At 39.0% G+C, this 13,547-nt stretch overlaps 1 protein-coding gene across 7 annotated transcripts in view; it reads right to left on the bottom strand.

Annotated features, from left to right (window-relative positions):
• Positions 1-13,547, bottom strand: part of shc1 (SHC (Src homology 2 domain containing) transforming protein 1) — a 64,994-nt gene that overhangs the window by 7,483 nt on the left and 43,964 nt on the right. For 6 of the 7 annotated variants that reach the window (XM_034174771.1, XM_034174772.1, XM_034174768.1 and 3 more), the window contains 4 exons: positions 12,455-12,574; positions 4,588-4,641; positions 4,209-4,260; positions 2,477-2,603 (listed from right to left, as the gene is read on the bottom strand). In XM_034174771.1, coding sequence (XP_034030662.1) covers positions 2,477-2,603; positions 4,209-4,260; positions 4,588-4,641; positions 12,455-12,574 — 353 coding nt within the window. The remainder of the gene's footprint in view (positions 1-2,476; positions 2,604-4,208; positions 4,261-4,587; positions 4,642-12,454; positions 12,575-13,547) is intronic. The other variant, XM_034174767.1, reaches the window with a different exon arrangement.

The following is a 13,547-nucleotide window of genomic DNA, read 5'->3' as shown; positions in this document are numbered from 1 at the left end:
GGAAGACATTAAAAGCTTGGATTTTAGTCTTGAGCCAGGATAATCGCAAATGCAGATACTCAGAATCCACACTTAGCTTCACAAGTGCTGCAGTCACAGTATATCTAATGATTCTGAAAAGATCACAGCATCACTCACAAAGTCAAAGTCAGTAAAACTCTCCTTGCCAATAAAAGCCCCCAAGTCACTGGTTTTCACAACCCCACCCAAACAACTAGTCCATATAAGCACTGAACAGAGTAAGAGCCAGAACACCTCCATGACAAACACCAGTTTTGACTGGGAAAAAAAAAAAAAATCAGTCTCTGCCTTCACTCCGTACAGCGCTCACAGTATATGTGAAGGTTGGCTATGATGTCCCGCAACTTCTTGGGGATTCCATAAATTATGAGGATGTCCCAAAGAGCAGTCTGATCAAATGGATTCAATGCTTTGCAAAAAACAACAACAACAAAAAAAAAACAAAGACTGCAAAGAAGCACTGCCAATAATTCACACTTGCTAGAATGCAGTTGACGGTTGACCTCTTGGGCATGAAGCAAGACTGTTCTGGTCCCTGAGCAGCAAGTAGCCGGAACTGAATACTATTAAGAATAACAACTGTAAGTATCTTCCTCGGCACATAGAGCAGTGCAATACCTGTACAGTTGTTACAATCATGTGATCACCCTTTCCTTTCCAGATTGAGATAAGTTCTTTCTTCCAGTCTGTTGGGATTATACCAGTCTCCCAGAATAAAACAAAGATTGATTGCAATGCCAGGAGAACACCCTCACCCACCTGGAGAAGTTCAGTTCCAATGTCACAGATTCCTGGACCTTTAACTGCCTTCAGCTGCTTAACCTCAGCAATACTTAGTGTCAGTGCAAATGTCACTAACATTTAGTGGTTCACAGTTGACTAGAGAATCAGTCACAAGAACCCTGACACTGGAGATACCTAACATCTCTGCTGGAGGAACAACTGTTCAAAGTAGCCATCCCAACATAACAGTATAGCAGAAGCACTGTGACTCCTCTTAATGATCTTGAATGTGCCCTCGAATATGAAACACCTCCTCCTATGGACACTGGTGATTCAGATACAATCCTGAGTAACTTTCAAAGTCTGGTTGTTGAAGAACTCCCACAATCTATTTGGCTCACCAGCTGTATCCATGTTTGCAAGTTCTCCAGCCAAATTGCATGCAAATTCCTAAGAAACAGTCTAATCTTGAAGTCTTGCCAGATTAAATTTTGGGCCTTGAGCAGGCAGTAGTCTGTGAGACTTCAACTGAATCCTCAGGGAAGCCACAACACGTCTGTGGTCCAAATTCACAAACTAGGCCATTCTGTAGACCTGACAGTTCTCCAGAATTTTCCCACAAGGACATGATCACTCATTGGCAAAACCACTGGTTTAGAATACCGTGTCTAGCGGTATTCCTTTTGGATGTTAAAACCAGGATCCAGCAACTTGCAGCCACCAAGATTTTGCAAAGGGAATGAGCACTGAGCCGTTTTCACTATGGTCACCACATCCATGTAGACCAATGCAGTCCTCATAGCCAGCCATGGTGGTGCCAGTGATCACATCGAAATGACCTATAATCAAGTATCACCTCTGGGGCACTCATCAATCACCAAATGACACTACAAATAAACGGTCTCCTTCACAGAGACATCACTCACCTCAGTCAGAGCATAGACTAAGACAACAGACACCCAGTGAATGCTTGAGTCTGAGCTTCATAATGCGCTCATTGACAGGGTGACATCTGACACCATTAGAAGGAGTTGGTTTGCTACAGCAACTACCACTCCCTCTGTACACCAACCTACCAAAAGAAGGTTATCCACCCCCACTTCCCAGGTTTTCACACTTCAAACAGTACAGCCACTGCAATGTGGAGTTTTTCCAATCTGTCTTGACAACAGTGGACAACAGTGCTTCAGGTTTGGACAGGGGTGGCACCATGCACACTGCACCAGCCACCATCCTTCAAAGTGATTAAGCAAGAAAATAAAGTAAACAGTATGGTGCAGTGATAAATGCCAAATGACAAGAATAGTGATAATTTTAAAATTAGTCACATTTTAAACATTTTAATATTTTTCCATTCGTTTTCAGCCGCTTATCCAAGTCCGGGTCGCGGTGGTAGCAGATGAGGTAAATACTGTTTTGTAAAATATCTGCTGATACACTAATTTCACTCAGTCAAACTTTCAATATGTTGTGACAAAACTTTTAACGGGCTCTATAGAGAGATCTGTTGGATAAATTATTGCCCATAAATATTTGGGTAATTACAAAGTCAATGTGATTTTCACCACTATGCTACATTATACCAGAGTTTAAAAATTTGTTAATTTTGTGTCCATTTAAATTAGATGAACACAAATTAAAGATCACAGCAACATGATGTGGGAGACTGCTAAAATAACAATAATGTCAACAATGATAAATTTTGTGGCCCTGACTTTATAGTCATATTTACCTATCATGAGGTGTGACCAATTTTGGAGGGTTCTTCAGGTACTGTTTAAAACGCAGTTCAAATGCCTGGCCGATGGTGCTGATGACTTCCTGGGCTAAACCCTCTGAGCACTCCAGGATGTGGCATGCTGCAGCAGAAGAGGAACAAATGATTAATAAAGCAGCTGTGGCCACATGAGCTGAAAATACAGCATGTGAAAAGCTGCATCATCAACCCTCAAGTTAAGTATAAAATGTGCTTACATTCACATGTTCAGAAGCAATATGTGTCTTACTTGAGGATGCAGTAAGGTAGCTAATGATACATCATTATACCTGCTGAGGTTTTACTTCAAACTGTAGAATTTCTACACATAAAACTGAATATCTGGAAAAACTGTACCTTCCATTGTGTTCATAAAAAATACATTTTCTCACTGCTAAGTGGTTCTGCAACATCTTAGCTCAAGTGTGGCTTATTCAAAGGAGCATAAAATCCACGTCATTTATTTAATGGGACTCATTTATATAAATATAATTTTTTATATAACTGGAGATCAGCTATACTAATAGGATAGGAGTCCGGCTACTAATATGTTGACTTGGGTTTGATTTACAGTTGCGCTACTTGTCTGTGTCTTTGGACAATACACTTAATCTGCATTATCCCAGTCCACCCAGAAAATATGCAGTCCCACAGCTCTCAAAGAAAGCCCACCCTCTTGAATAATGAGAGAGAATAAACACATAAACACTCTTAAATAAAGAGAGGGAGTAACTTCATACTACTTGAAATTTGACTAATTTGAACTTTGTGGAATTACCAAAAGACCAGGAGAAAGATGACTAGGCTAAGGTAAGGCTACCTATAATGTTTTATAAATGTATAATCAAATACAAAAGTTTATTTATATTAAATGAGGTAAAAATTCACAGGTTTAGCTTTACTTTGACATTTTCATCTGTTCAGTGGTGACAAGAAGCAGCTTACTCGAGTTCATTGTGCCTTGTACAACATTAACTATGCTATTACCACCTGTTCGCTAATGTGGAGTTTGTATTATCAATAAATGTGCCAATTACTGTACTTGTGCATCAGCGGTCCCAGGGCGTTCCACACAAAATTCTGCCTGAAAACGGGGTGGGCCGATGCGTAGCCAGAGCCGGTCCAGCATGTGGATATGGTAAATTAATTTAGCTTCTTATTGGATGAAGCTGTAGAACAAGGATTCAAAAATAAATGTGACATAGACCAATGTCACTTTAATGTTTTTTTTCCCTCTTCATGGTGCATTTTTGGACAGATGTAACTAATACTCCAGTGTGACACAGTGTGGAATATATGATACCTCTATTTATATAGCTTCATTCGGTTGCTCCCATTTTTGAGAGGAGTCACCACAGCAGAACCAGTATGGATCTCCATTTTGATTTGCCATATGTTTTATGTCGAAGAGCCTTCCTGATGTAACTCCAGATGTACATGGAGAATGGGACACAAGTGGCCTTAAACTACGGACCCCCTTCCAGCACTGTGCAAATGGGGCTCATTTATCTTTTAATAAATACAATTTCTCATATTTATGCAATATTCCATATTCCTGAAACTCGAATATCTTCATCCTCATTAATAGTCTGGCTACACAGTGGGTGTAAATTTGTAGAATTTTTCTTTGCTATGAAACTAAAGACCTATTCAGACAATAAGCAAAGTGCCATCTGAGTGAAGGTGTTATTTTCCTGTTGGTGCTCACCTCTCTGGTTGACTGGGTCTTTGGCCACATATGCAACATATTCGGCTGTATCCTGTAAGAGATATTGGAAGAAAGTCAGAAGAGAGGAGAATCAACAGCAGAAAAAAACAAAACAAAATTGAAGGGTAGTTTAAGAACAAACAGGTGGGGAAGTAAGAAAAATATCCTATTCAGTCATAACAGGAGTTAAAAACACATGGAGCTAAAGCAGAAATGATTAGGAAGCTATGAGCTCACAAATGGAAGAGGACAGCCCAGCAATGGAGTGAGCGATATTCACAGGAGCAGACAATGACAGAAGACAGGAAAGAAGGATATGCAGGCTGAAGAAAGATGGAAAAAGGCCAAAGAGAAATCTGAGCAGTGTTGGTTGACTCACTGGGTCTCCTCCAGAGGCGAAGGAGATGGACTGCATGTGATGATTGGCAATTATCTGTGGAGAAAAAGAAAAACAGAATTAAGGAGAGAGTGAAAGAGAGAGCGTGTATGGATGACATGGATGTGGGAAGTGAGATGGAAGCATGTGGATGGAGAGACAAATGTGGAATCGTTACTGAGAAAAGTGCTTTTTCCTGCATTCAGCACCATCGACTGGAGCAGGGATTAAAAACTAAATAGAGGCAATGGATGGAACACTTTTTTAACAGTCTGCAACAACAACTCAAGTTGGATCAATAATGGCATCAACACTTACTAATGCTGCCTTGACAGTCTGTGGTCTAAGGCCTTATTTGTGAACAGGTGTGTGCTCTTCACAGCATGTTTCTATGTGCTACATGTTAATGTGTAATGCACTGCACGTAGGCAATCTCAAGAAGAAAAAAAAAATCCTTCACTCGCTTTTCTGCTTTTTGAAGTAAAGTTCATCCTGCTCCAGAATGCAGGAATAAAAACAGGAATATGAACAACGGTTTGGGGGCACAGTTTCAACATGTCTTAAGAAAACCAATGAAGTTGAGTTACGTTGCAAGTTATAAAAACAAGTCCTTGACGATAAACTCAGTGTGAAAAGAAGACAAAAGTTGTGAAAAATAAAGAACAATTCCAAAATCAAAAATGTGAAGGAGGTGAGAGATCTGAAGAACATTGTAATGGAAAAAGACAAAAAAATTGAATACTTGGAGAAGAGAGTTGATGATCTTGAACAGTATTCAAGAATGAATGATTTGATAATTCAAGGACTGGACACAAGACATCGAACATATGCCCGAACTGTAACAGCTGACAGGGATGGGGAGGATGCTTCTTCCAAAGAACTGGAAACTTTAGAGGAACAAGTTGTGAAGTTTTTTGAAAGTAAGAATATGAGCATCCAGAGCAGTTTCATTGAGGCTTGCAATACACTCCCTAGGAAAGATGTGACAGCCAAACCATCGGTAATCATTAGATTCTGGAACAGAAAACAGAAAATTGAGTTGCTCAGACCAGCCAAAAAACTTAAAAGGGTCAGGAGTGTTCCTGAATGAGCACCTGACAGAGAAATGCTGAAATTGCCAGACAAGCTCGAATGTTGAAAAAACAAAACAAAATCCATGCGACCTGGACCAGAAATTGTAAAATAATGCTGAAACAAAGTGAAGAGTCTAGAGTGATGGTCATTAGAGAACTAAAAGATTTAGACAAATACAGATGAATCAGAAGGTGACCTCATAGAACTTCAAAAGAAAAATCAGGTTAGCAAAATAAAATCAAGCTAATGCTAAACAATATTTCACAAAAAATGCTAAAAAAAAATAGCTCATATTAATATATGTAGCTTAAGAAACTAACTGAAACTAAAAATTTAAGTGCTGAGCACAATTTTCAATACTGGCAGTGTCGGAAACTCACTTAGATTCAACTTTGAAAGATAGTTCAGTTACAGTCAATGGGTACAATATATTCCGCCGAGACAGAAATGCACATGGAGGTGGCGTTGCAATTTATGTTCAAAGTCACTTGCCAGTAAAAGTGAGATATGATCTAATGCTGAATTCTATTGAATCCATTTGGATACAGGTATATTTAAAACATCTCAAGCCAATTCTTATAGGATGTTGTTACAGACCTCCAAATTCATGTAACGATTATTTAGATAAAATTGATCAGATGCTTGATCATGTCACTAGCACAGATTCTGAGATGTTTTTGCTTGGAGACCTGAACACTGACTGGACTATGAATTGTCCAATGAAATCTAGACTGATGACACTGGCAACGGCATATGGTTTGACACAAATGATATCTGAACGCACTAGAGTGAGTCTCAAAATTGATGGAACTGAGGTAGCAACATGTATTGACCATATATTTACAAATAGACCAAATCTCTGTTTTAATGCCTCTTCTACATCTGTAGGATTTACTGATCACAACTTAATAGGTATTGTCAGGAGAACAAAAGTTCCCAGAGCTGGTCCTAAAATTATAAGGAAAAGATCTTTTAAATATTTTAATCTTGACAAATATGTGGATGAAATCATACATGTAAATTGGTTTGAAGTAATGACTGAAAAAATTGTCAACAAATATGCACCTATTAAGAAATGTATTGTATCTAACTCAAATAGTCCATGGCTGGATGTCAACTTGAAAGCACAAATGAAGGAAAGAGATAAAGCCAAGCAGACTGCAATAACATCTGGAAGTGAGCTTGACTGGAAAGTATATCGTAAACTTAGAAATTTTGTGGTTAAAGAAAACAAGAAAAAGAAAAGATTATACAGTTATGGAAAGTCTAAACTCCCTCTTGTATGGTAATACGTCAACTCCACTGGTCTTGGATAGACGCATTCAGAAATAATTTACAATCAAAAAATGAAAATCAGTCATTTGAGATCATAAAAGAAAATATGAAATAAAAAAGTGTAATTTTGCTTTAAGGTTTTAAGTATAAATAAAGTTGAACAATATTTAAAGACACTAAATGATAAATCTCCAGGAGTAGATGAACTAGATGGGCACCTCCTAAAACCTGTAGCCTCAATAATTGCACCAGCCATAACTCACATAATTAATCAATGTTTAAATGAAAATAAATTTCTGTCAGCTTGGAAAATATCAAAAATTATAGCATTGCCAAAAAATAAGAAAGTGTATTTTTCTGCAACAAATAGTAGACCTATTAGTTTACTCCCTGTATTGAGTAAATTAATGGAAAAAAATTATGTATGATCAGATTAACTCTTATTTTAGAGAGAACAATTTAATAACAAACTATCAGCATGCTTATAGAGAAAAACATTCAACAGCGACTGCACTGACCCAAATGACAGATGACTGCTTATGGGAAATGGACAAAGGTAATATTACTGGGACAGTATTACTAGACTTCTCCGCTGCTTTTGATCTCATTGATCACAAAATTCTTCTAAAAAAAAACTTGAATGTTATGGCTTCTCCAAATCTGCTGTGCAATTTATTAGTAATTACTTATGTGACAGAAAACAATTAGTGTATTATAATGGATGTTTTTCAAATGCTCAAACTGTGAAACATGGTGTGCCACAAGGCAGCTGTCTTGGTCCACTTTTATATTCAATTTTCACAAATGACCTACCATTAGTGCTTGATACAGCAAGCATTTCAATGTTTGCAGATGACACAACAGCCTATCTGGCTGGGAAATCAATTGAGGAGGTTAAAACAAAACTTGAGCAGGAAATTAAAAAGATTGAAAATTGGATTGAAGACAACAAACTCATTGTGAATGTAGGAAAAACAACAAGCATTGTCACTGGAACTAAATATTCCTTAAGAGCCAAACCTCAACTAAATCTTGTAATAAAAAACACAGTTGTTAAACAAGTGGAAGAAGTCAAGCTCCTTGGAGTCTGCATTGACAGCCAACTGTCCTGGGACAAACAAATAAATAATGTAGTATCTAAAATGGGACGGAGTTTGGCAGTGATAAGAAGATGTTCAAGATATTTAACTAAATCAGTGATCCCATATGTCATTCAAAGTTTAGTGTTGTCTCATTTGGATTATTGTGCAGTCGTTTGGTCAAACACTTCAGTAAATAATGTAAAAAAATTACAGCTTGTGCAAAATAAAGCTGCACGTGTGGCGTTAAAATGTGGCTTTAGGACGAGTGTAGATACAATGCATAAGCACCTCTCTTGGCTTTTGGTAAGGGACAGGTGGTTATATTCAAAATCAAACTTTTTAAGAAATATTATTATAACTCAGATACCGTCTGTCCTTTACCAACAATTGCCTTTCAGCAAAGATACTCATTTTTATCCAACTAGGCATGCCAAAGGACTGTGTTTCATTATGCCTAAATGTAGAACAAACCAGAGCCAACAGACAGTGATGTTTCGAGCCATGAGAGAATGGAATCATTTAACCCAAAAGTTAAGGGAACTGAGCAGTGGTCTGGGTTTTAAAAAGGAACTTAAAAAGTATTATATTAAGCAAATGTCTGAAGCATTGTAATGTATTATGAGTTTTCATTGTGTTTTATAGGCCTTAATGGAAATGTGTTGTGTTATTGTACTGAAATGTGTATTTGTGAATTGTAATTAAAATTTGAATGGACCCCAGGAAGAGTAGCTGATGCAGTTACACTGCAGATGCTAATGGGAATCCAAATAAATAGCCATTCAATCACATAGCTTCAACCTGAGACATTGTAAATGAATTAAAAAAGAAATCCATTTATGTTACTACTCAGTATGAAATTATGCAAACAACTGCCATATCAATTACGTGAAAACTGAGACTTATAACCAGCAATAGAAAAATTCTGATAGCACCATAATCACCTAAACATTTGACAGGATCAACTAACAATAACTGACTAAATAGCACAATATTAATTAATGCACATGAATTATGCAACACCTTGGAAATAACAGTTGTAGTTGTCTATTTCATTCCTCCTGACCGCCAGAGGGCAGTGCTGTAGCACGACTGGACATACAATTTGGCTACAAAATGCATTTATCATCTTGAAATGTACTGAGCTCCTGTTAAATCACCAGACGCAAATATTTTAAATCTTTTAAGCATTCAATGACACCAGTTATCGAACACCGAAGAACACCAGTTATTGGCGTGTACTCATTTAGTGATTTAACAATGCATATTGCATTACTACAAAAAAAAAAAAACTTTATACATAATTTCTCATTTTTATCCAAAAACCCCATTTTCCAGTTGCAATGTTAAACCAAGAGATTGTTAAAATGTAGTTACAGGTTGTTAAACCACGCACACAGCTTGTAAATATATGCATGTGAAATTCTGAAAATCATTTTTTATTTTCACTCAAATGACAGATGCTCATGAGTGGAACATGACAGAATCTTTGAGATTAGTAAAGACCAAAACAACAGCAACAGGCTTGACGTATTGCAAGCTCATGTTGTTGCAAGGTTCCACAACGCCTCCACCTTGTTGTTTCAAAAGAAATTCTGGGTCACCCTGCTGTGTGTGGCCAACCACTGTCACACTCAAATACCAAGTTTGTGTTACAGCTATGTTGTACTAACCAGAGGGAGGAGAACTGGTTGTCAAATTTCCTTGAGCAAAAACCAGATATGAGCTAAGGAAAGAACAGATGGTTCCTGAGACCAGAGCACTACCTCCACCAACACAATCCCTGTCCAGAACAAAGGTTTAAAGAAAGCATTCATCTTGATGCTGGTAGACTCTGACTTGGCCATCTGGATAACTGATATTCATTTATCGGAAAAAATAGCTTTCCATCACATGTTGAGCATGTGGCCTTCAGCTTCAGCCCACGGTTGCCCTCTGACCGTCCTATAGCCTTCTTATTATGTTTGGGCAGGTGGGCGATTCCTTCGGCCAACACTGAAAGGCTGGCCGACATTACAATGAAGGATGGCAGTGAGTTTTTATTTTCATGTAAACAGCTGAGGTCTTCTTGCAGAGAAGGGGGGGGGGGGGTAGTGATATGAGTCATCAAGAATCAAGAAGAGGAATTACTTTTCCCGACTTGCCAAATGGTGAAAAGAACTAAAAGTACTCTGCTGTTCTGAATGAAGCAGTTCGAGATCTGCTTGGGATAATCAGCTGAGGTTCACCCTCACTTGACCTGTTATGACAAATTATTACATTAAAAACAGTAAATAAAGAAACAGTATTTTAATATTTATTTTTTTAATCCATGAGTGCAGATTTTAAAGAGTGTAACATAAATTATATACAACCCCGATTCCAATGAAGTTGGTACGTTGTGTAACCTATATTCAATAATGTTTTTTGTGCAAATATTTGCTCATTCTGAAATGGATGCCTGCAACACATTTCAAAAAAGCTGGGACAGTGGTATGTGGACCCTCCACAGAACAGGAGGGTCTCCAGCACAACTACCACATCCATCTCTGAATGGAGCTGCACCTTAGACAGAGAAAAAAACAGAATGAGGCATCAGAAAGACAAGAAATACAGTATAATTTGTCAGCATTAAACAACAAGAAAAACAGGAAATACTAAGGTGATTGCCGGCCACTAGCCCTAAGCTTCACTAATAGACCCAGAATTTAGGTAAAGTTGAGGCTGCGGCCTGCTCCGTTTCCTAATAAAATGAATTAAAAGAGTAAAAAGCGTAGAACTATACTATGCCAGTATGCTAGCCATATGAAAGGGAAAATAAGTGCGTCTTAAGTCTGGACTTGAAAGTCTCCACAGAATCTGACTGTTTTATTGACGCAGGGAGATCATTCCACAGAACAGGGGCACGATAAGAGAAAGCTCTGTAACCCGCAGACTTCTTATTCACCCAAGGGACACAAAGTAGTCCTGCACCCTGAGAACGCAAAGCCCGGGCCGGTACATAAGGTTGAATTAGGTCAGCTAGATAGGGAGGTGCCAGTCTGTGAACAATTTTATACACTAGTAGCAGAACTTTAAAATCTGATCTCCCTGGGACAGGAAGCCAGTGAAGGGATGCCAAAATGGGTGTAATGTGGTTGAACTTTCTGCTTCGTGTCAAAATTCTGGCTGCAGCATTTTGAACAAATTGGAGACCCCTAATGCTAGACTGCGGTAAACCAGAAATTAGAACATTGCAGTAGTCCAATCTACAAGAGCTAAACGTATGGATCAGGGTTTCAGCATCAGCCATAGACAGGATGGGACGAATCTTCGCTATATTTCGCAGATGGAAGAAAGCAGTCCTCGTAATATTTCTAATGTGGAGGCCAAACGACAACGTAGGATCAAAAATTCCTCACTTCCCAAACGCTTATTGAGTGTTGTTAGAAGGAAAGGTGATGTAACACAGTGGTAAACATACCACTGTCCCAGCTTTTTTGAAACATGTTGCAGGTATCCATTTCAAAATCAGCAAATATTTGCACAAAAACAATAAAATCTATCAGTTTCAACATTAAATATCTCATCTTTGTGGCGTATTCAATTGAATATAGGTTGAAGAGGATTTGCAAATCATTGTATTCTGTTTTTATTTACATTTTACACAACGTCCCAACTTCATTGGAATTGGGGTTGTACAAAACACACCACTCCCCTCCCCTCTCCAGTTCATCTATCAAGATGTTTTACTTTAGACATTGCGATTTTCCAATTAAGTTGACCTCACCCACCCCTACTTCTTGCACAAATGCTCAAAGCTGCAACACACTGATGCACTGCTTTACTCCTAACCAGCCTTCCTCTTGTCCTGATAGTGTCGAAGGCAGTTGTTTCAGCTGTGTGGAAGTGATTATTAACATGGCGCAACACAACATGGTCAACTGTAGCCAAGTCTTGTGATTGTTATCCTTTGTGCACCTGGTTGCGGGCAAACCTCCACCGTTCTGGTAACAACGCTGAAGATATGAAATTGTTGCACATTAAAATTGCATGCAACATCCTGTTGTTGCCATTGTTCCAATTGCTTGGTTGCGTTGAACTTGCCACTTGGTGTGGCTTGATGGACACAAATAATAAAAACGTCATTGTGGTCATCATAAAGAATACCCTCAGACATTACATGTCCAAAATCTTCCAGTTAATCATTCAAGTGCAAAGTTAAGAAAAAGACACCCAGGACTGATTGATGTGACATGGAACGATGTGCTGAAAAGCTGTTGTATAGTCAATATATTCCTTCAAACAATATTTGGAGGTATATTAGCTACAGAAATCTAATTCAGCCTTATGACAGTTGCATTTTCATTAGGTAGCTGGCTCTGTACAGACCTCTGCCAATCAGATGCTTTTCAATACAGAGCCAGATTTCTGGTCAACAGACACAAAGGCATCTTCAACAACAAGATTGCTTCCCGTTTTACCTGTTTGCAGTCAGAGGCCAGCAAATTGAGGCTGCTGGTTGAGATGGTGAGGCTGATTGTCATGCCAGCAAATTGCAGGTTACTCTTCCCCAGAATGGAGGACAGACAGCGCGAAGAAGGCTACAAAGAACAAGGAAGTATTCAACATTAAAAACAAGCAACATGCATGCGACTTTTTTGCTTCCTTTTTTAACTTAAAAATGAAACTATGGTCCACCAGGGGCTCACTGCCTGTGGAAGGGCCTGTGTGCAGGGAACAGCTGCAATCGTGAAAGTGATTCTGTCTTCGAGGCCAATTGTGACCAATGAGGACTAGCCAGGGCAGTTCTCAAACTGCAGTCCAAGGCCAAGAGCATGTCACACTCCACACCAGTGCTATTGTACCAACCCATTAGCCTAATCCTCCTCCTTTTCTCATGACCGCACGTCTCAACTGCTCCACTACTGTATATTTGCAGCAAAGCTTGGGAACAACACCAGCATTTTGACAGGTTGCCCATCCAACCACGTTAACCTTAGTCCACCCAAAAGAGGAAGCCTCATTCTTTCTATTTTATCACATCTTCAAACTATGTTTTGTCTGGTGTGCTGCGCTGCCAAACATTCCTTGGTCAAACTCCGCCGTAGCAGCAGGCGGCTGAATTTAGCCACCTGTTTAATGAACAGTTTGGGTGTTTGTTTTTAGTTTTACAGGAACACTCTGTTTGCACACACACACACACACACACACACACACACACACACACACACACACACACACACACACACACACACACACACACACACACACACACACACACACACACACACAGCCTGTAAACAGCAAACTGGTGGCTGTGTCTGCTAATTTGCAGTGCTGGTTCGGCTTAGCATTGGCTCCACATGTCCTACTGAGCAAACTCTTGAGCCTCCCTTGTGACAAAAGGAGAGAACAGAGACTTAAGAATGATGGGTAATTACCTGCAAGAATCCCACTAACCACACTAGTGTTCAGTCAGCCTAAATCAAGACTTGTGTGTGTATGCGAGAGACAGAGAGACAGAAAATGCATGACTGAGTAGCCAACTGACCACAGAGTGGACAATTGAGCTAA

The sequence above is a fragment of the Thalassophryne amazonica genome, chromosome 7, assembly GCF_902500255.1.
Source record: "Thalassophryne amazonica chromosome 7, fThaAma1.1, whole genome shotgun sequence".
In the NCBI taxonomy this organism is placed as follows: Eukaryota; Metazoa; Chordata; class Actinopteri; order Batrachoidiformes; family Batrachoididae; genus Thalassophryne; species Thalassophryne amazonica.
The sequence above is the reverse complement of the archived record's forward strand: the minus strand, read 5'-3'. Positions and strand labels throughout refer to the sequence as shown.